Consider the following 23,983-nt stretch of genomic DNA (forward strand, 5'->3'; position numbering starts at 1 on the left):
TTCTTGTTATTTTCAGCCTAGGGGCTGTGCTGTGGACACTGATCCCAGAAGAATGCTGTGAGGACTTTAGACAGAGTGATCTAAGGAATGGGTAGTGGAATCAGCGTGCCACTCTGATTACAGCAGGACAGGAGTGACCTGTCATGGCCAATTGGATTGCCCTCCAGATAAAGAGATTAAGAGAGATGTAAACTTTTTCTGTCTGCACCATGGCATGCACTGTGGACGGACTGTCTAGAATTACTGGTGTAATGTATGGCCAGATATAACACCATTGTTCAGTAAGACTTTTCAGCATAGCTGCCTTGGTCGGTCTTACACTTAAGGCCATTTAGCAACATAGTAAACTGTGAGGATAACATGAACACTAAGAGCAGTAAACATTGCAGTGTGTGTTTATCAGCCCTGGTGTAGACACAGTAAGCACCACCTCTGATCAGTCACCAGATGAGTGTGTGGAACTTGTTGAGTCCAGCAGTATCATCTGACACAGAAACACTACACCCCTCTCTACAGTTACCTATGCAACACTCCATGGAAAAACTCATCCATTTTACAGTGGTGTCCGTTAATTGCTTCCCAAACACTTGGTGATAACTGAAATGGCCAGATCTGTTGCATGTACAGTTTCTGTGTAGTTACAAGGAATGTATAATAATTACTGTATTGTTACCAAATATATTGAAATACCATGTAACTACCATGCATAGTATTTTGGCAACAAAGTTAAATGACCCATAATGAATGTGGGAAAAAACATAAGTTAATTCAGCTTTACAGAAGGAAGGCCTGTCCCTTATAGCAAATTGCTCTAGGGCTCGAATACTTAGCTACATGCAGTGTAACCAGAATGACTGTGGATAGGTCACACCAAACATATCTTATCGCAAGCAAAAGAAAAGTCAAAATGCTCACACACAAACTTAATTTGTTTCCAGGGCTTACTTTCTCTGCTGATTTACACTACCAGTCAAAAGTTTGGACACACCTACTCATTCAAGGGTTTTTCTTTATTTGTAAAAAAAAACAATTACATTGTAGAATAATAGTGAACACATAAAAACTATGAAATAACACATATTGAATCATGTAGTAACCAAAAAAGTGTTAAACAAAGGATTTTTTTTTAAATGCGTTTGAGCCAATCAGTTGTATTGTGACGGGGGGGAAGATAGCCCTATTTGGTAAAATACCAAGTCCATATAATGGCAAGAACTGCTCAAATATTCAAAGAGAAACAACAGTCCATCATTACTTTAAGACATGAAGGTCAGTCGATACGGAAAATGTCAAGAACTTAGAAGGTTTCTTCAAGTGCAGTCGCAAAACCATCAAGCACTATGATGAAACTGGCTCTCATGAGGACCGCCACAGGAATTTATGAGGCTGGTAACTCTAATGAACCTATCCTCTGCAGCAGAGGTAAGTTCATTAGAGTTACCAGCCTCAGAAATTGCAGCCCAAATAAATGCTTCACAGAGTTCAAGTGACATGGCCATTAGACCGGTGGAAATCTGTCCTTTGGTCTTATGAGTCCAAATTTGAGATTTTTGGTTCAAACCGCTGTGTCTTTGTGAGACGCGGTGTAGGTGAACAGATTATCTCCTCATGTGTAGTTCCCACCGTAAAGCATGGAGGAGGAGGTGTTAAGGTGTGGGGGTGCTTTGCTGGTGACACTGTCTGTGATTTATTTAGAATTCAAGGCACACTTAACCAGCATGGCTACCAAAGCATTCTTTAGCGTCGCCATCCCATCTGGTTTGGGCTTAGTGGGACTATCATTTGTTTTCAACAGGACAATGACCCAACACACCTCCAGGCTGTGCAAGGGCTATTTACCAAGAAGGAGAGTGATGGAGTGCTGCATCAGATGACCTGGCCTCCACAATCCCCCGACCTCAACCCAATTGAGATGGTTTGGGATGAGTCGGACGGCAGAGTGAAGGAAAAGCAGCCAACAAGTGCTCAGCATATGTGGGAACTCCTTCAAGACTGTTGGAAAAGCATTCCAGGTGAAGCTGGTTGAGAGACTGCCAAGAGCATGCAAAGCTGTCATCAATGCAAAGGGTGGCTATTTGAAGAATATCAAATATAAAATATATTTTGATTTGTTTAACAGTTTTTTGGTTACTACATGATTCCATGTGTTATTTCATAGCTTTGATGTCTTCACTATTATTCTACAATGTAAAAAATAGTAAAAAATAAAGAAAAACCCTTGAATGAGTAGGTGTGTCCAAACGTTTGACTGGTACTGTACATTTGGTGACAATGCTTCAGCCATTGATATCAACTACTGATACATAGCTCAAACAAGATACTCAGAGAAAGCTGCATTTCAGTGAAAGGAAGCAGAGAGAAAGAGGTGTGTTCTGGCTATTATGTTCCAGATAGCCAGGCAAACTCCTAGCAGCAGCAGACAGTTAGTGAAGCAGTGTATCGGCAATGTGGCGAGATGGTTTACTTTCCAACAGGTGAGGCGCAGGTGAAGGAATGGGGTTACGTGAAAAGAGTGAAACATAAACAAAACTACTGCGTAGAAAAATTTGGCAAATACCTTCGTCAACATCTGAAATACAGTCCTCATTGAGAATTTCCGGCACATTAGCCTTAACTGTGTGATTTGAATACATACAGTAAATGGGATGTTAATAAGACACGTCAAATGGCACACTTTCACAAATATGAGATGCATCCACTCATGTTTGAATACACAAAACCCAGGTTAACCCTAACTGGCGAGGATCCAAACACATGATTCCACTGTCATCTCATGGGGGAATGCACGGCTTAGGTTATAAGGGAAGTTTTAAAACAGTAACATCATCACATATACTCATACCTTCATCTTCAGACATGTCCAGAAACTCGTTCATGGTCTCTGGGACGTTCATTTTGTGTTTTTCTGTCGTAGTCTGGTGATAAAAGAGGAAAGAGTGAGACATGAATAATGTAGATGAATTCTACTGTACCCAGTGACCCCTGCTTGGCCCTGGGTGTCACTATTAATACATCCCTCCTGACACGTGGACAGATCAGGTCTCAGGGGCTATTTGAGGAGCACCAGGAGATTCAATCTGGGCTTTTCACACAGGTCACTATCAAATATGTGAGGGAGCATTTCTGGAATCACATGGAGTTACTCTTGTATACTGTTTCAGGGCCAAGTACTAATTTGAGATACGCATAAGTAACTCATCCAGTGATTTCAAGGTTTGAGTTGTACAGTATTTTCACACCTCATGTTAGGATTCGGCCCAATTTCATCAGAGGAATAAACTAATGTTTATTAATTTATTCTGTACTTTTAGTGAACCCCAAGTACATGGTCAGATGACTGTAACAAATACTGTACATAGAGACAGACCACTAGTCTGGATTTGCATTTGTTTTACATCCACTAGGAATGCAAATCGATATTTGCTTTGCATTACCATAGCACCATAACACACACAGAGAGATAAGCATGTTATGTACTGCAAGGTGTCTCACGTGTGATAACTGGACTAGTGTTTGGGTATGCACTTCCGTAATCTACACCTGCTACCAGTACAGCAATGGAACACAACTCAAGTCTTCCACTGCTGCTGTGTCTGCTTGCACAATTAGTATCAGATAAAGGTCTGTGTTCATGCCAGGTGAGTAGACTCATCAATGAGTACAATACACCAATTGAGATTTACAGTCAAATTGAGCGCCAGAAGCAATATTCACTGGACAAAGACAAGCAATAACAATGGGGCTAGGCCACACTGGTCCACATGAAAACAGATAGACGAGCAGGAAAACAGAGAGACAAACTAACTTACAGAAAGATAAACATACAGACAAACAAAGGCAAATGGACAAAGAGACAGGCATGGCGTCTTACCACAGAGGTCAGATTCTCATCAGTCAGCGGCATGAGAGTGTCCACCACAGAGATGTAACCAAGGCGACGGGCAATGGACAAGGCTGTGTTCCCGTTCTGTGAAGAGGAGGAGAAGAATTGGAGGTGTAAAGGATAGGAGGTTGTAATATGTGTGTGTTTTTACTTTGTTCTTGTGGACACATTAGTGCTGTGTATGTGTATGTACAGTATACAATGTATGTACAGTATACTATTGTATGTGTCCTGCTGCTCTATTTGTTTCTGTGTATCCCTGCTGACTGGGGCTTCTGTCAGAGAGCTGCTGAGACAGCAGGTTTTCCCATGGTGCCTCACTCACCACGGTCAGCTGATTGGCTGAGGCTCCGTGCTGCAGCAGCAGGTTGATGATTTGGGTGTGACCCTGCTGCGCCGCCTGGTGGAGGGGCGTGTAGCCGTTCTGTGGACAGAGACAGAGAGTAAAGGAGGGATGAGCGGGATGATAGTGAGAGAAAGAATGAGATGGGGAGAAATTGAGGGGAGTGAGGAAAGGGGAATGCAAAGAGAAAACAAGGGGGAGAAAATAGTAATACAAACAGTGGGGCAGCAAGGGAGGGAGAGCGGGAGGGACCAAAACAAAGAGAGTGTTAGGGAGGTGAAATAACACACACACATAACCTGACAAAGGTAAATACGCTCAAATGAACACCACATGGGAGAGATCTTCAGTTGTTTACCTTTGTTTTGCCATCAACTCTGGCCTGGTTCTGTATGAGGAAGTTTGCCATCTTGACGTTGCCATAGTGACAAGCCACATGCAGCGGAGTGTATCCCATCTGTTTTACCCAAGGGAAAGGGACAGAGAGAGGGGGAACAATAGAGAGAAAGAAAGGAAGATGTGAGCTTGTTACTTCTCGTCCTGTGACGTCACAGCCCTCGTGTGTGTAGGACGTAACTAACATTAACTTTACACAAGTGTGACACAAAATTCCTATTATACATCAAGAACTTAATAACACTTCTCTATTAGAAACACCTGATAGAAAAGATGAATGGATGAACAGCCTTGGCTTTAAACCAGTGTGCTGTCAGCACAAACACAGTGTGTAACCTCATGCTGTGTAACCTTGAGCTGCTGTAGGTCTCTGTCTGTGTTTGTGGGGGGGGTGACGACAATGGGCGGTCTTCTGCATGAAGCAGGGGAGGTTACTGGTAGTGCCGCATGTACAGACACAAACACCTGTCACTCAGGTGTCCTCCTATCCTTTATTCATGGCACACCTGAGAACAGGTGTGTGTGTGTGGGTAGGTGTTTATCTTTAGCACTTATTTAATGCACTATTCTAAACACATGAATTAACCATCTATAACCCCTGGTCTATGATTGACAGAGGAGAGTTGAAATCAAGGGCATCTCTTTGTCCCACAGGCTTTCACTGTGATAGTCTGTACGGTCTGTTCCCTGTGGTTGCCGTAGAAACAGCGTGACCTTCACCTTTGTCTCAGGGTCGATGTCCGCGCCCTGGTTGAGCAGGACTTCTGCCACGTTGACTTTGTCCTCCTGCGCCGCTAAGTGGAGAGGTGTGAGACCGCTCTGAAAGAGACATGCATGCGCGCATAGACACACACACACGGTTAGAATGCCTTTTTCATGGCTGGGGGATCGCAGCTTTGTCAAAGCAAAGCCTCTTTTCATCCACGTTTTTAAAAAGTAACAGGGATAGGACATTAGCTAGCAGGGAGGTTGTTTTGAAAATCCTGCAGCTGCTTTTGAACTCAGTAAAAAGCATCAGGGAAAATGAGAGACTCAGCTGTGGTCTAATCCACTATGCTAATGTGGCGAGAGGTGTTAATGTGCCTTCAACTAGTGCTCATTACGATGACACAGGCCCTCTAGGCTAATATTAGCGGGCTTAAATCAGCCCCAGAAAAGCCTGGCCACTGGTATGTCTATGTATGTGCCTTTGGTTACATGTGTCTGTGGTTGTCAAATCAAATCAAAAATCTAATTTTATTGGTCGCATACACATATTTTGCAGATGTTATCGCAGGTGCAGTGAAATGCTTATGGTTCTAGCTCCAACAGTGCAGTAATACCTAACAATACAAAGCAATACACACAAATCCCCCCAAAATAATTAAATTAAGAAATATAGTAGTTATATAGGATGAGCCTGGACTAGAATACAGTATAAAAATATAAAGTGGATAAACAGTATGTAAACATAATTAAAGTGACCAGTGTTCAATGACTATGTACATAGGGCAGCAGTCTCTAAGGTGCAGGTCAGAGTACAGGGTGGTAGCTGGCTAGTAACGCTGACTAAATTCAGGGCAGGGTACTGGACAGAGTCCGGCTAGTGGTGACTATTTAATGGTCTGATGGCCTGGAGATAGAAGCTGTTTTTCAGTCTCTCTGACATCTATCCATGGTTTTTGGTTTGGATAAGTTCTAATCGTCACAGTGGGAACAGCATTCTTTATGCACTTCCTGATGAACTCAGTCACAGAGTCAGTGTATACGTCAATACTATTCTCAGAGGCAGCCCGGGAGATTTCCCAGTCTGCGTGATCAAAACAATCTTGAAGCATAGATTTCGATTGGTCAGACCAACGTTGAACATTCCTTAACACGGGTACTTCCTGTTTAAGTTTCTGCCTATAGGAGGGGAGGAGCAAAATGGAGGCGTGATCTGATTTGCCAAAGGGAGGGCGGGGGAGTAGCAATGGTCAAGAGTGCTTGATGAGCGAGTAGCACAGGAGATAAAACTTAGGTAGCGTTTTCCTGATTTCCTTTATTCATGTACCCACGTACAATTAAAGTAGCCTCAGGATTTGCGGTTTCCAGTTTGCACAAAGTCCAGTGTAGTTCCTTGAGAGGAAAATTATCTCGGTCGGCATTTGATGGTGAGGTATTCCAGATTGGGAGAACAAAAGGATTTGAGTTTCTGTACGTTACCACAATCACACCATGAGTTGTTAACCATGAAACATACACCTCCACCTTTCTTTTTCCCGGAGAGTTCTTTCTTCCTGTCCGCGTGATGGACAGAGAACCCCGCTGGCTGAATGGAGGGGACAGTATATCCGGAGAGAGACATGATTCCATAAAACAGAGTACGCCTCCTGAGTCTGACTAAGAGCCTACTCCTTGCCTCTGGAAGTTCAAATAAAGAATCAAATTCAGGGAATTCACATTTCTGGTCAAAATCCTGGTGAGTGACTGTCGATCTAATATCCAAAAGTTATTTTCAGCTGTCGGTAAATAATCCAAGAAAAGTTCTGCGCAAATAATGTAAGAACTAACTAAAAATACTGCAAAGTTGGCTAGGAGCTACAGTGGGGGAAAAAAGTATTTAGTCAGCCACCAATTGTGCAAGTTCTCCCACTTAAAAAGATGAGAGAGGCCTGTAATTTTCATCATAGGTACACGTAAACTATGACAGACAAAATGAGAAAAAAATATCCAGAAAATCACATTGTAGGATTTTTTATGAATTTATTTGCAAATTATGGTGGAAAATAAGTATTTGGTCAATAACAAAAGTTTCTCAATACTTTGTTATATACCCTTTGTTGGCAACGACACAGGTCAAACGTTTTCTGTAAGTCTTCACAAGGTTTTCACACACTGTTGCTGGTATTTTGGCCCATTCCTCCATGCAGATCTCCTCTAGAGCAGTGATGTTTTGGGGCTGTCGCTGGGCAACACGGACCATATGACATTCTCCCAATCCTCTTCTGGATCATCCAAATGCACTCTAGCAAACTTCAGATGGGCCTGGACATGTACTGGCTTAAGCAGGGGGACACGTCTGGCACTGCAGGATTTGAGTCCCTGGCGGCGTAGTGTGTTACTGATGGTAGGCTTTGTTACTTTGGTCCCAGCTCTCTGCAGGTCATTCACTAGGTCCCCCCGTGTGGTTCTGGGATTTTTGCTCACCGTTCTTGTGATCATTTTGACCCCACGGTATGAGATCCTGCGTGGAGCCCCAGATCGAGGGAGATTATCAGTGGTCTTGTATGTCTTCCATTTCCTAATAATTGCTCCGACAGTTGATTTCTTCAAACCAAGCTGCTTACCTATTGCAGATTCAGTCTTCCCAGCCTGGTGCAGGTCTACAATTTTGTTTCTGGTGTCCTTTGACAGCCCTTTGGTCTTGGCCATAGTGGAGTTTGGAGTGTGACTGTTTGAGGTTGTGGACAGGTGTCTTTTATACTGATAACAAGTTCAAACAGGTGCCATTAATACAGGTAACGAGTGGAGGACAGAGGAGCCTCTTAAAGAAGAAGTTACAGGTCTGTGAGAGCCAGAAATCTTGCTTGTTTGTAGGTGACCAAATACTTATTTTCCACCATAATTTGCAAATAAATTCATTAAAAATCCTACAATGTGATTTTCTGGATTTTTTTTCTCATTTTGTCTGTCATAGTTGACGTGTACCTATGATGAGAATTACAGGCCTCTCTCATCTTTTTAAGTGGGAGAACTTGCACAATTGGTGGCTGACTAAATACTTTTTTCCCCCACTGTAGAAACAGGGCGACCATGTCTGTCGGCGCCATCCTGTTGTGTATGTGTGCATGTGAACAGTAGTGTTCTATATGAGTGTGTGTGTCCAAGGTATTGATGGGTCTTGAGGCCTATGAGTGTTGAGCTGTAAAAATATAATTTCCACATGTTACCCTCCTGTGAGACCAGGTGAGAGTGTGCGTGTGTTGTGTGTGTTTATGTGAATGTAGTATAGTGTGCTGTGTTTGTGCTGTGTGTGCACCTGTGTGTGTGCTTTGTATGTCTGTCTGTATGTGTATACACAGTGTGTGTGTTACCTTGTTGCCCATGTTGACATTGGCGTTCTTGGTGAGCAGCAGAGAGACCAGGTCCACACTGCCCTCCTGTGCAGCCAGGTGAACAGGGCTGATGCCCTGGCGGGTCACAGCGTTGGTATCCGCCCCGTACTCAAGTAGCGTGGTCCCTATGTCCATCTGGTTCTTCTTGGCAGCTATGTGGAGGGGTGTGTAGCCATTCTAAGAAGAAGAGACACAGGGGAAAGGTATTCAGCACTCTCTGAGTGTACTCTATTCCAGGAGTTCCCAAACCTTTTAGCATCGGGGACCCCTTTTGTGATAGCAAATTCATCATGGACCCCCTCATAATATCAGAACACAACTCTTACTTTAGAGTGTGATGAAAATACCATACAAGCAGTTTTACTATGACTTCAGTACATGACCGGAGAAATCAAGTCTCAGGCCCTGGGAAATAATATTTTAAAGGCCCTCCTCTTGGCATCAGAGAGAACATTTTGCAGCTACTTTCCTGCAATTCTACACATTTTGCCTTGGGCAAAGAGAACAGTTAGCAGTTTTAAAGCTAATTTCTTGCAATTCTACACATTTGCCATGGGGCAGATTGTGCCATTTGCAGTTTTTAAGTTTAAATTGCAGTGTGTTTATGCCACCTGCTCTATTCTACTCTATTCTATTATTTTTCCAAATATTTATCTGTATGGGACCTCATTTGGGTTCTAGATAAAGAGATTATAACACACAGTACACTGTAAACATTCCATAATCTTAGCTAGGTGCAAGATTTAACTTAAGGCCTTGGTTAGCCTAGGGATATCTTTTGTTTTATTGAAATAATTAAAATAGTCTTGTCAGACACATTTCAACCACCAGGGTGATGTTAACAGAAACAACATGTTTCACCCTCTTCTCCCTTCACTGGACACACACTACTAAACAACAATAGCGGCAGGCAGGTAGAACGAGAGTTTTTGGCTGGGTGTTAAAGCCAGATCCATCCCAACATCCCAAAGGGTTTCCCTGGAGAGGACTGTTAGAGGAGCTCCACTGGTGGTATGACACTACAGGTGGGCTTTAACGCCATGGAAAGTCCAAGGGGTGCAGGGCGGTGGGGGATGTAATAAAGAGAGCTGAGAACATGGGTAGAGGCAGTAGGCAGATGTGGAAAAGCAAGACAAGCTCTTGACACCTACTTCGACTGTCATATAAGAAAGAAGGTAACTCAGTGCAAGGCAGTAATATTAGTTCATACCATGATAACAAGCATATCATATCACAGTTGATGACACAGTAAGACTACATGCATTAAATCAGATTTGTTTTTCTTATTCTACGACTGTTTTGGGTCATTGGCTTTCCAGACAGTATAATTTTCCAGTTTTCCATCTCTCTGTCTGTGTCACGATCGTCGGATACAGAGGACCAAGGCGCAGCGTGGAAGGTGAACATATTTATTAAATAATGATTACACGAACAAAAACAACAAATCGATACGTAACGTCCAAAGGTGCAAAACACAAACCTACACAGGAACAAGATCCCACAAACACTGGGAAAACTGGCTGCTTAAGTATGGTTCCCAATCAGAGACAACAAGCAACAGCTGATACACGTTGCCTCTGATTGAGAACCACACTGGCCAACATAGAACTACAAAACTAGAACGAAAAACAAATGAAAACTCACACCCTGGCTCAACATACTAGAGTCCCCAGAGCCAGGGCGTGACAGTACCCCCCCCAAAGGCGCGGACTCCGGCCGCGCCAACCAAACACCACAGGGGAGGGACCGGGTGGGCACTCCGCCTTGGCGGCGGATCCGGCTCCGGGCATGATCCCCACTCCCTCTCCAACCCCCTAAAGTACCCCTGGTCCGGTCTGGCCCCGCTGGCCGGAGCTGGACTGCACACTGGTGGAGCGGATTGCTCCAGCTCCGGCGTGAAGCAGCTGCATTACAAGTGTTACCAGTTTGGAGTTTTGTACTAAGAGTTTAGAGAATTCACCACATACTTGTGAAAATTGTACCAAAGCGAAAAGAAAAATAAACTGTAATCAGATCAATGGACCCAAATCAGTATGGTCAAATCAAATCAAATGTTATTTGTCACATGCGCCGAGTACAACAGGTGTAGACCTTACCGTGAAATGCTTACTTACAAGCCCTTAACCAACAATGCAGTTCAAGAAATACAGTTAAGAAAATATTTACTAAATAAGCTAAAGTCAAAAAATTAAATAGGAAAGTAACACAATAAAATTATATAACAATAACGAGGCTATATACAGGGGGTTCCGGTACCAAGATATGGTACTAGTCCCATTATGCTTGATATGGTGTGTGTGGTTGTGTATGACATTGTGTGTTTGAGTGAAGTACCTTGGCGGCGGCGTGGGGAGATGCTCCCTGATCCAGAAGCAGTAGAGCCACTCTCTGATTATCGTAGTGAGCAGCTACATGCAGTGGAGTTAGCCCACTCTAAAACACACACACACATGCAACACGGCGTTAGAAGGAGCCCAAACACCAAAGCACCAGGAGGGGGGAAGCCAGAACATAATCAGAACAGAAGGAAAAGCCATGGAGTTGATGGAACCCACTCAGACGGGGACCTGTTTTAGCGTAACACCACTGAGCACACAAAGCTGAATGAAGCCCACTTACAGTGCATCCACACAACTAGCAAAATGCTGAATATTTAAACAGAAATATATTCAACAGAAAATGTATTTCTAGTGATATACAGTCACCCTGGAAACCAAATAATGTTATTGTGTGTGCCTGACAGCCTACATATTATTTTGCTACAGTGTGGATACACCATTCGATGGGAACTTGTTTTAGCGTACACAACCAAGCACTGTTAAACCACAAACACATTTTTTGAAGAGTCTCCATCTTCATTACGATACCTGCTTGCTATTATGTTAAGCACATTCAGGTGGATGGACACACAGACTCTGATCTGACACATAATTAGTACCAGTAGGCTCCTCATAAGTGTGTGTGGGTCTTTGTGTGTGTGTGTCTGTTCGTGAGCATGTGTGTGTGTCTCAGAAGAGAATGAATGAGTGGATGTCATCAGGAGGAAAAAAACAACTATGCACAGAAAGTTTTAGTGGAGGACAAGCATCTGTTTGCTGTGCTGTCTTGGGAAAAGTCATGATTTCCCTCAGTTCAGCTGCAGCTCCTATAGTCTATCTTCAGTAGGGTTCTGTTCCTTTTTAGAAGGATGCAGGTGAGACCAGGGTAGGAGGCCAAAGGCCTACAGAATGACATATGACATCCATTCCAACAGAGGGGAGGGGAGAGTGGACATGTCTCAAACATCACAACCAATCTCATAGAACTAGAAGCAATTCAAATTCGATGGCCAAGCGAATGTTGTTGTATTTCAAGAGTTGCTTTCTTCACATATCCTACCTTTCCAGCTGCATCTGGAGCTGCTCTCTTCTGAAGAAGCAGGCTGGCCACTTCCATCTTCCCATACTTGGCTGCCACATGAAGAGGACTGAACCCTTTCTGTAGAAGACATCAGGTGACACATCATCAACATGAGACAGCCAGGGAGAACAGACCTGCTCTGACAACCTAACTGACAGCACTATCTGTTGAACATGAGAGCTGAGGTGCATTCAAGATGTGTAAGGTTCTATAATGTGGCAAACCGTTCAACAACAGCAAGAGACGGGGACACTGCAATGGCATACTGTTAAATAACCTTATAGTAGGGTCTTGTTCACTTTAGCTTCATTGCCATGTGAAAGGAAGTATGGTGGGTGCTTGGGAAAGGTGTTTGTCTTTACATTTACATTTTAGTCATTTAGCAGACGCTCTTATCCAGAGCGACTTACATGAGCAATTAGGGTTAAGTGCCTTGCTTAAGGGCACATCAACAGATTTTTTTTCACCTAGTCGGCTCGGGGATTAGAACCAGCGACCTTTCGGTTACTGGCACAACGCTCTTACCCACTAAGCTACTTTGTCTTGCTCAGTGGGTTGTGATAACCTGAGAAAATATGTCACTGGGTCTGTTTTTCATATCCTATTCCTCATCTATAAAAGGATAGCGTATAATGTGATCATGTTCATCTTGGTGAAGTCCCTCTGTGTTAGGGAGGGTATTTTAAGACCATAGGTCATATTTTCCAGAGGAATGTGGAACTCCCACAGATAACTCCCATATCACACACAGCAACCTTTGGCCTAATTTTTCCTAATGTTGTGATTCACACTCAATATTGCCATGTAATTGTGATGTGCTGTTATGGCCTACTTTTCTTCAGGTGCTGTTTTCTAACATCTCCAAAGGAATTATACTTCTTGTTGCAAAGAGGATCCTCCATGATATTATTGTTAAAACAAAATAACTGTGTTTGGTTTGGCGGTCTCTGCAGTCACTGTACTGTGCAGTACTAGCACAGCCAATCAACTGGTCCCACTATGACTTGACGTCATGCCTCTGGACAGCTACGGTACCTAAGGTACTGTCCCCTCAGATATAGTGTGTGTTTTAGAGAGAGCGAGAGAGAGAGAGAGAAAGAGAGAGAGAGAGAGAGAGAGAGAGAGAGACGGAGGCACAAAATCACATGGCACAAAATCACATGTACACATGCGCACACATGCACCAATACCCCAAGGTCTTATTTGACCTTCAAGAAGCTCATAGCTCAATTACGTGTGTGGAAGTGTAAGGAAATTAGCTTTCATGTCATTTCCATCCTGATAAGGTTTAGGAAATGAAAAAGAAACACCAGTGATGAGGAACAGCGGCTTCAAAGGACTATTGTTCTCCAATCAATGTTAGAAATGTTCAATCCACACTGTCCTTAGCCTGACCCTACTGATCATCAACTGACTAAACCACAACGACCATGGTTGAACTGCTAATAATAAATCGAAGTAATTCTTTATTTGTGAGTGCTTGCTTCTAATTTTCTGGTTGGACCCTAACCCAATCACACCGACCTTAGTGGATGCTGAGAGCGATGCACCCTGGTCCAGCAGCATGGCGGCTACGTCCTCGTGGCCTTCGCGGGCAGCCAGGTGGAGGGGTGTGTAGCCTGACGTGGTGGCAGCATTGGCAGAAGCCCCCCGCTGCAGCAGCTGCTGGACGATGTCGGCCTTCCCCAGCCGGCTGGAGATGTGCAGCGCCGTCTGGTCGTCCTGGGGGGAGACAAACACGATTATATTCTGTCCATTCCCTTCACAACGTTAAAAAAAGTGACACCAAATCAGTTCACAACCCAGTTAGACAACAAAGGTGTATGTGGAGGACTCCCTGACCCCTGCTCACCTTGGCCTTGGTCTCCACATTAGCTCCATTCTGCAGCAGGTATCGCACCACGTCTGCCTGACCTGCCCGTGCTGCCATGTGTAGCGCTGTCTCACCCCTCTGGAACACACACCCACACACCCACACACCCACAACCACAGACAGACAGACAGACAGACAGACAGACAGACAGGCAGGCAGGCAGGCAGGCAGGCAGGCAGGCAGGCAGGCAGGCAGGCAGGCAGGCAGGCAGGCAGGCAGACAGACAGACAGACAGACAGACAGACAGACAGACAGACAGACAGACAGACAGACAGACATTGGTAATCTTCATGGTATGTATTACTCAATTTTGACTAGCTTATAATTTTTTGTTGAATATCTGAAGAGCTGAGTGTAGTGTGACACCCACCACGTTGGTGGTGTTGGGCGAAGCTCCGTGATGTGTCAGAGAGTTGACAATGTTCTCATGTCCCATGAAGGCTGCCACGTGAATAGGAGTAAGTCCAGACTGCAAGCAAATCACAATGATAGTTACCAATCAATAGCATGGGTTCAACTGTACCTACAGTATATCTTCGAACAGGGGTGTCAAACATATGTCCCGAGGGCCAGATTCGGCCCGTGAGGGGGTCCAATCCGGCCTGCAAGTGGTTTGAGTAAAAAAATATTTAAAATACACTTTATTTTATATACAGATTATTCTTTTTTTGGGGGGGGGATGATCTAAATATACTTTAAAATGACTACAACCAAATCAAATCTGTGTAGAAATGATAATGGACCTACATTCATACAGTTTCTTGACTGTGTCCAGTTTGCTAATAATCACCAAAATGAAAGCTAGACACAGGGAGCATCGAAAATTCCCAAAACGATGGCTAGAGGACTATTCTTAGCAAATGTTGACGGACCTACATACCTCGTTGAAGACCAAATGCGGTCCACAGGGCAAAATGAGTTTGACACCTCTGTCTTACAGTAAGAGAAACGCACACATGAATTATTTCCTCCTACCCCTAACGCCCTGTGTGTTACCCCAGGCCCAGCCCAGCCCTCTAACCCTAGCGTACCTCGGTCACAGCCTGGATCGATGCGCCGTGTTTCAGCAGCAGCTCCATCACTTTGACGCGATTCTTCTTGCAGGCGATGTGAAGTGGGGTGAAGCCATTCTAGAAACAGAATACCACAAAACCAAGTCTATAAACAGAAACTACTCAACTCCTCAGGCATTTTGGCACATATCTACTTTCTAAGGAAAATGGCAGTTTCCCTTTACCCCTATTTTTTATGTTGTAGTTTAAACATGTGAGAGAGTAAGCTCGTACTGTAAACCTTAACTGAGTTTTATGCCACAATCGTGTAACAATTGTCCACACAGTTTCTCCTTGCCACTAAACCACAGAGCCACCACAACCATGGTTTCAGTCACCACAAAGCATGACAACATACTCAGTGAAGTGTTCCAAATCAGTATTTTCTCTCAAAACACACACAGGCACGCACACATACATGTGCATTCTCAAACATGTAGCTCTGCAGATCATCAAACACAAGCCACTTGAAGGGAGTATCTATATGAGAGCTTTATGAGAGCTCTACCCACTATAATAATAATAATAATAATAATAATAATAATAATAATAATAATAATAATATGCCAATTAGCAGACGCATTTAGCAGACGCTTTTATCCAAAGCGACTTACACCCACTGTGTTGTTGTGAATGGCACATAACTGTGGGATGGGCGTGCATTGTCACAACTTTGATTACTTTTATCAGTATGGAAAGGGGAAGTTAATGTGCTATCAGGAAATGAGCATGGCTAAAGAAAAAGACAGCTTCCAACCCCACCCAGGGTGCAAAAGTCATAACTTCCTTCACTTCATCTCACTTTCTTATTCCCCCATCCTCACTCTATCTCTTTGTCACTTGCAATTTAGATTTTCCTCTCATCTCTGCAAGATAACAGAACACAAACATACACAACTCCCAGAACATTACACAAGCGTAGTCAGCAGAGTGACATGAGAAATCCGTCCCACCCTATCCACAACGTCTTTGAGCTCCTGCCCTCAGGTCACAGGTTCAGGATTCTGTGTGCACGAAAATGCTGCTATGAAAAGTTGTTTGTACCCACAGCATTTGCACAGCAACCAAAATAAGAACACTGAAATGTGACACTGAAATGTGAAACACTGTGGCACTGAAAATGCAATATTTTCTTATGTAAACAGTTTTTTAACTGACACTCTTTTTATGTTGTTTATAAGCCGAAGACAAATGTCAGTTTCTAACTAAAATGGACAAAAGCATTTGAATCTTGAATTTGTACACCCTCTTCTTACACGGCAACCCAACCCTCCACCCAGCTTTCTCACCAGTGCTTTAGCATTAGGGTTGGCCTTCTTGTCCACTATGAGCTTGGCCACTTTGTAGTGTCCACAGTGGGCAGCCACGTGTAGCGCTGTCAGGTAGTCATTGGTGACATCATCGACGGGGACGTCATTCTGGAGGAGTAGCTGGACACAGTTGATGTGGTCGCCCTGAGTGGCCATGTGCAAAGGGGACAGCCCGTTCTAGAAGGGTGACAGACATATCGTTATATCAATGTTCTGTAGCGGTTGAAAATGTAACATTACAGCAACGTTCTGTGACAATCACAATTCTATCAGTGGTAGGAGACATTTGCAAACAACTTTAGATCAATGCTCTGCAAATGTTACCTGGATGAACATGTGTTTTACAAGTTATTATAAAGCTATATTATAATATTACAAGCAAATATTATAATTTGAGCAACAAAGTATATGATAGGAGCAGGTGTTACCTTCGTCTTGGACAGAATGGGGGCTCCGCGGTCCAGCAGAATCTCAACCACTTGTTCATGACCGCTCCTCGCTCCACAGTGAAGAGGTGTCAGTCCGTCCTACACACAACAACACGGTCAATAGGACCACAGAGTGGAAGGTCATGAAACATTCAGCCCACTATTGACTGAAATGCTGAAAAAACATATCTTGATAATATTTAAGTGAGTGCATACATACTGTATTAGAACAGGGTTAAAAAATATAACATGATCTGTCATCAATGAAAAAGTGCTGCATGTTAGGCAGTTAGGCATATACATGACAACATGCCTACTTCTACCACAAAAAATATAGAATGGAAGGCACTCATATATATATATATATATATATATATATATATATATATATAAACTGTGTTATATTTAATTATGTGAAGGCACTCACCTTGGTCTTGCCATCTATTTTGGAGCCTCTGTCCAACAGCAGTTTGACCATGTTACTATTTCCTCTTTTAGATGCCACATGGAGAGGTGTGATGTCATTCTGTTAGAACACAAAGGAGGTAGGAGTGAACCACACAGTACAGAGCTGTGAGAATTATCTGGATGTTGTCCATATGGCAATACTTAGTTCTCTGAGTAAACCTAAACAGCATCTGAAACCAATAAGGGAAAGACGCCAGCCTTCTATTGTTACAAAAACATAATTTGAGAAACAAACATTTGACAAACGGATATTCAAAGTATTCTGAATGGCATGTGTGGTATGTTTAACTAAGGGGGTGTAAAGCTGTTCATTATTGAGTATTATATGCCATCTCTTGTGTAATTTACTGTGGAGCGAATCATTCATTACTGTCGACTTCAAATAGAAACACAAACACTACGGCCAGATGCTGCCATTTCATATAATTACAGGCTATCATTGTTAACCATTAAGCTAACCTCTAATGTTGACGCAAATAGGGGGTCTGTTGTTACACTCGTTGATATGTGTTGTTATGATTTCAACACTATCACTGTATGATCTGAGTACAGTATAAACAGTTGAAGTCAGAAGTTTACATACACCTTAGCCAAATACATTTAAACTCAGTTTTTCACAATTCCTGACATTTAATTCCCTGTCTTAGGTCAGTTAGGATCACCACTTTATTTTAAGAATGTGAAATGTCAGAATAATAGTAGAGAGAATGATTTATTTCAGCTTTTATTTATTTAATCACATTCCCAATGGGTCAGAAGTTTACATACACTCAATTAGTATTTGGTAGCATTGCTTTTAAATTGTTTAACTTGGGTCAAACGTTTTGGGTAGCCTTCCACAAGGTTCCCACAATAATTTGGGTGAATTTTGGCCCATTCCTCCTGACAGAGCTGGTGTAACCGAGTCAGGTTTGTAAGCCTCCTTGCTCGCACACGCTTTTTCAGTTCTGCCCACACATTTTCTATAGGATTGAGGTCAGGGTTTGTGATGGCCACTCCAATACCTTGACTTTGTTGTCCTTAAGCCATTTTGCTCCAACTTTGGAAGTATGCTTGGGGTCATTGTCCATTTGGAAGACCCATTTGCGACTAAGCTTTAACTTCCTGACTGATTGCTTCAATATATCCACATAATTTTCCTTCCTCATGATGCCATCTATTTTGTGAAGTGCACCAGTCCCTCCTGCAGCAAAGCACCCCCACAGCATGATGCTGCCAACCCGTGCTTCACGGTTGGGATGGTGTTCTTCTGCTTGCAAGGCACCCCCGTTATCCTCCAAACATAACGATGGTCATTATGGCCAAACAGTTCTATTTTTGTTTCATCAGACCAGAGGACATTTCTCCAAAGAGTACGATCTTTGTTCCCATGTGCAGTTGCAAACCGTAGTCTGGCTATTTTATGGCGGTTTTGGAGTTTTGGCTTCTTACTTGCTGAGCGGCCTTTCAGGTTATGTCGGTATAGGACTTGTTTTACTGTCGATATAGATACTTTTGTACCTGTTTCCTCCAGTAACTTCTGACCCACTGGAATTGTGATACAGTGAATTATAAATGAAATAATCTGTCTGTAAACAATTGTTGGAAACATTACTTGTGTCATGCACAATGTAGATGTCCTAACCGACTTGCCAAAACTATAGTTTGTTAACAAGAAATGTGTGGAGTGGTTGAAAAACGAGTTTTAATGACTCCAACCTAAGTGTATGTAAACTTCTGACTTCAACTGTAGGCAGTGGGAGGGTGGGGTGTTTTGAAGCACTATATGATGCAAAGAGGATGTAGTCTGTTGTGTGTAATTCTCCATAGAGTGTAGGGAAGTGTGGCTAGTAGCTCCTCCTGTGCAGCAGAGGGCAGAGCAGCCTTACCCTGGCCATGAAATCCACAGCGGCCCCTCGGTTCAGCAGAAGCGTGGCCACGTTGATGTTGCCATAGTGAGCAGCGATGTGGAGAGGAGTGAAGCCGCTCTGAGGGAGCAGGAGGAGAGCAGAGCACACAACAACAACACAGGAGTCAGAGACAATCAAGGGATTGATATTAGTTTCTCATATTAGCTATACTCGCATAAGTATACAGTCTACTACTGTACACATAAACAATCAAATATTACTTTTCTCACTGTAGCAGAGCAAGTCTTTGTTTTGAAAACCCGAACACAAATGCTGTAGACTGGAGTGTGAATGGTATGTTGACGTTCATATGTCATACCATTCGAAGTGATCATGAGCTTTCATGATTATTTCAATCTTACAACAGTGTTATACTGGATCATAACACATGAACTACCACACAATAAAGATAGACATAGGGGCATAAAGTCTGCAGTTACTGTAGTTTATGTAGGATTTCAACAACAACAGCCTGTTACCCCATGTATCATAAATACATGACTTCTTCATACAGTGGGGAAAAAAAGTATTTAGTCAGCCACCAATTGTGCAAGTTCTCCAACTTAAAAAGATGAGAGAGGCCTGTAATTTTCATCATAGGTACACGTCAACTATGACAGACAAATTGAGAAAAATAAATCCAGAAAATCACATTGTAGGATTTTAAAATAATTTATTTGCAAATTATGGTGGAAAATAAGTATTTGGTCACCTACAAACAAGCAAGATTTCTGGCTCTCACAGACCTGTAACTTCTTCTTTAAGAGGCTCCTCTGTCCTCCACTCGTTACCTGTATTAATGGCACCTGTTTGAACTTGTTATCAGTATAAAAGACACCTGTCCACAACCTCAAACAGTCACACTCCAAACTCCACTATGGCCAAGACCAAAGAGCTGTCAAAGGACACCAGAAACAAAATTGTAGACCTGCACCAGGCTGGGAAGACTGAATCTGCAATAGGTAAGCAGTTTGGTTTGAAGAAATCAACTGTGGGAGCAATTATTAGGAAATGGAAGACATACAAGACCACTGATAATCTCCCTCGATCTGGGGCTCCACGCAAGATCTCACCCTGTGGGGTCAAAATGATCACAAGAACGGTGAGCAAAAATCCCAGAACCACACGGGGGGACCTAGTGAATGACCTGCAGAGAGCTGGGACCAAAGTAACAAAGCCTACCATCAGTAACACACTACGCCGCCAGTGACTCAAATCCTGCAGTGCCAGACGTGTTCCCCTGCTTAAGCCAGTACATGTCCAGGCCCGTCTGAAGTTTTGCCAGAGTGCATTTGGATGATCCAGAAGAGGATTGGGAGAATGTCATATGGTCAGATGAAACCAAAATAGAACGTTTTGGTAAAAACTCAACTCGTCGTGTTTGGAGGACAAAGAATGCTGAGTTGCATCCAAAGAACACCATACCTACTGTGAAGCATGGGGGTGGAAACATCATGCTTTGGGGCTGTTTTTCTGCAAAGGGACCAGGACGACTGATCCGTGTAAAGGAAAGAATGAATGGGGCCATGTATCGTGAGATTTTGAGTGAAAACCTCCTTCCATCAGCAAGGGTATTGAAGATGAAACGTGGCTGGGTCTTTCAGCATGACAATGATCCCAAACACACCGCCCGGGCGACGAAGGAGTGGCTTCGTAAGAAGCATTTCAAGGTCCTGGAGTGGCCTAGCCAGTCTCCAGATCTCAACCCCATTGAAAATCTTTGGAGGGAGTTGAAAGTCCGTGTTGCCCAGCGACAGCCCCAAAACATCACTGCTCTAGAGGAGATCTGCATGGAGGAATGGGCCAAAATACCAGCAACAGTGTGTGAAAACCTTGTGAAGACTTACAGAAAACGTTTGACCTGTGTCATTGCCAACAAAGGGTATATAACAAAGTATTGAGAAACTTTTGTTATTGACCAAATACTTACTTTCCACCATAATTTGCAAATAAATTCAAAAAAATCCTACAATGTGATTTTCTGGAGAAAGAAAATTCTCATTTTGTCTGTCATAGTTGACGTGTACCTATGATGAAAATTACAGGCCTCTCTCATCTTTTTAAATGGGAGAACTTGCACAATTGGTGGCTGACTAAATACTTTTTCCCCCCACTGTATGTGAATGTAACCTATTTAATTCACTGGTGACTTCCTAATGACACCATGGCTTAGAGGGAAGCAGCAGTCCAAGCAAGAGGAATATAAGGGAAAGGGCACATTTCAGCTAAAGCTATCCAATCAGGGACTTAATTTTAGATAAAGCTATCCAATCACAGAGATCCCCATTTCAAATAGCCAATAATCCAGTACAAAGCAGGTGGTTGACCAAGCTTCCAGCACATAAACTACTAAAGTTGTGAGCATTATACACTGTTCTATTTATGTTATAAGAATAAACAAATCCGCTTGAGGTTTCATACAAATAAGATATATTTTTGCATTAAACACTTAATCATAAACGTAATATCTCTGACATTCACCATGGGACACAGATGGTTCCATTAAGTTTAAAACACATTAGAAGGAGTTAATCCAACTATCCAAACTATTGATTGGCAATGCTTTTAGCATCTACTATCATGCAGTGATATCTACATTTACGAAGCCAAGTAAAGATACTAGCCATATCCACCAGCCTGGTAGCCATGCTGACCAAAACAGGCATTCTGAGAGGGCAGCCCGCTCTGCCATTGTTTTTGGTGGGGTGGGGTCCTTCTGTTTTTACTCTGGAAACAGCACTAACAGAAGTAACTAACGTCCCATGCACAAGCCTAAAGGGGATGGGGTTGGGAAGTTAAGATCTAAATGCGGTCTAATAACCAAACTAGTAGACCATTTCTCTGCTGCTGGGAGGCTGGGTTCCTTAAACCTAATAGGCCAGATTATAGTAAAAATACAGTCTGCTAAACAGTAAGACTTGTCTGTATTGAGCCATAACGTGATTTATCATTAACCATGTTATGGCAGGATATCTATCTTGGAACCAATTAAAACCTTGGAACCCATGGAATCCTTGTAACCCATGGAAACCTTGGAACCCATGGAATCCTTGTAACCCATGGAAACCTTGGAACCCATGGAATCTGTGGAAACCTTGAAACCTATGGAAACATTGGAACCCATGGAATCCTTAGAAAGAAACCTTGGAACCAATGGAATTCTTTCAAAACTTTGGGACCCATGGAAACCTTGGAACTCGTGGAATCCTTGGAACCCATAGACAACTTGGAACCCTTCTTGCCTCCAGCTACAGATATCCACAGTCCACATCAGTATTAGTAAGACATGCTGCATTATTACAGAACAATCGCTCTCTATCTACCAGTAATAACAGACAAACTACATGAATGAAGCAATGGGGAAAAGGCAAAAAAACAGAAAGAGAAGGGAGATATGGGGCTGCAGCAACACTAGTGTATGATATAGGGGGTTGTTTCTGTTTTTTGGGGGGGCTGCAATGGATAGAGTAAGTACTGTACAGTGTACAGGTATACCTCTGTCGTTCTATTCACCATCATCTAGGGGAGAGGGTACAAGACCAGCCAAGAGAGGAGAGAACTGGTGGTTAGTGTGCACACAACATCACACAACAAGGAGAGATTACAGGTGGAGTTACTTGAGTAGGTCTCTAGTTGGCCAGAGAGATTACAGGTGGAGTTACTGGAGTAGGTCTCTAGTTGGCCAGAGAGATTACAGGTGGAGTTACTGGAGTAGGTCTCTAGTTGGCCAGAGAAGTTATAATACAGAAACTGGCGCTGATGTTAAGATTAAAAGTTGCTAAATTCCAAACCAAACTGTCAGTTGTGGTTAAATTGTTCCACAGGATATAAGGTCACAGTACAGTATCAGCCATATCTCTTTATACCAATCTGCATCTTTCTTTCTCACCTCTCTGTATTATCTTACTCAGAATAATGTAATGCATTATTACATATGCACCTACACAAAACCTCAAAGTAAAAAAATAAATTAAAAAAACGAAATAAACAACAAAGAAATTGTTTTTAATAAATTAGATTAAAACGGATGAGCCTACTCATATGGGAAAAGAGCCAGGAAGACAGAGGTGAGAAGCAAAGGGAGAGAGATAACATTAGCAGAATGTAGTGTAGCGGTCACCTTGGACTCTACATCTGCATTGTGGTCATTCTGGAGCAGTAACGCTGCAGCCTTGGTGTCATCCTTGCGGGCGGCGATGTGCAGGGCGGGCAGACGCACCTTGCCCTTGGTGTCGTTCTCCAGGAGCAGAGACACCACCTGGTCATGTCCCTGCTGCAGAGCCACCGCCAGGGGGGTGAACCCGTCCTGTTAGAGGGGGACAGGGGGAAACTTAGTTAGAGGGGTAGGGGAAGTGAGTGACATAGACATCGCACATTTCCACAGCAATGATGAACCACTATAGTACTGTGTTACTAAAGACACAGTGTTACATGACCACAGGGGTAGCGCTATGGGCAGTTTTGCCTATGATCTTTTCTGGATTGACTGACCTTCATGTCTTAAAGTAATGATGGACTGTCGTTTCTCTTTGCTTATTTGAGCTATTCTTGCCATAATATGGACTTGGTCTTTTACCGAATAGGGCTATCTTCTATATACCCCCCCTACCTTGTCGCAACACACCTGATTGGCTCAAACGCATTAAGAAGGAAATAAATTCCACAAATTAACTTTTAAAAGGCACACCTGTTAATTGAAATGCATTCCAGGTGACTACCTCATGAAGCTGGTTGAGAGAATGCCAAGAACATGCAAAGCTGTCATCAAGGCAAAGGGTGGCTATCTGAAGAATCTCAAATATAAAATATATTTTGATTTGTTAAACACTTTTTTGGTTCCTACATGATTCCATATGTGTTATTTCA

General features: G+C 42.9%; 1 protein-coding gene across 1 annotated transcript in view; it reads right to left on the minus strand.

Moving 5' to 3' along the window:
• LOC121571527 (ankyrin-3-like) overlaps positions 1-23,983 on the minus strand; it is a 127,621-nt gene that overhangs the window by 48,047 nt on the left and 55,591 nt on the right. Inside the window, exons 6-24 of the mRNA XM_045222111.1 lie at positions 23,238-23,423; positions 22,613-22,636; positions 19,097-19,195; positions 17,188-17,286; positions 16,761-16,859; positions 16,312-16,509; positions 15,002-15,100; positions 14,341-14,439; positions 13,950-14,048; positions 13,622-13,819; positions 12,077-12,175; positions 11,033-11,131; positions 8,678-8,875; positions 5,343-5,441; positions 4,585-4,683; positions 4,209-4,307; positions 3,872-3,967; positions 2,843-2,915; positions 2,558-2,614 (exon numbers count right to left, since the gene is read on the minus strand). Of these exons, the coding sequence (XP_045078046.1) occupies positions 2,558-2,614; positions 2,843-2,915; positions 3,872-3,967; positions 4,209-4,307; positions 4,585-4,683; positions 5,343-5,441; positions 8,678-8,875; positions 11,033-11,131; positions 12,077-12,175; positions 13,622-13,819; positions 13,950-14,048; positions 14,341-14,439; positions 15,002-15,100; positions 16,312-16,509; positions 16,761-16,859; positions 17,188-17,286; positions 19,097-19,195; positions 22,613-22,636; positions 23,238-23,423 (2,119 nt within the window). The remainder of the gene's footprint in view (positions 1-2,557; positions 2,615-2,842; positions 2,916-3,871; positions 3,968-4,208; positions 4,308-4,584; positions 4,684-5,342; positions 5,442-8,677; positions 8,876-11,032; positions 11,132-12,076; positions 12,176-13,621; positions 13,820-13,949; positions 14,049-14,340; positions 14,440-15,001; positions 15,101-16,311; positions 16,510-16,760; positions 16,860-17,187; positions 17,287-19,096; positions 19,196-22,612; positions 22,637-23,237; positions 23,424-23,983) is intronic.

This window comes from Coregonus clupeaformis, chromosome 1 (genome assembly GCF_020615455.1).
Source record: "Coregonus clupeaformis isolate EN_2021a chromosome 1, ASM2061545v1, whole genome shotgun sequence".
Classification (NCBI taxonomy): domain Eukaryota; kingdom Metazoa; phylum Chordata; class Actinopteri; order Salmoniformes; family Salmonidae; genus Coregonus; species Coregonus clupeaformis.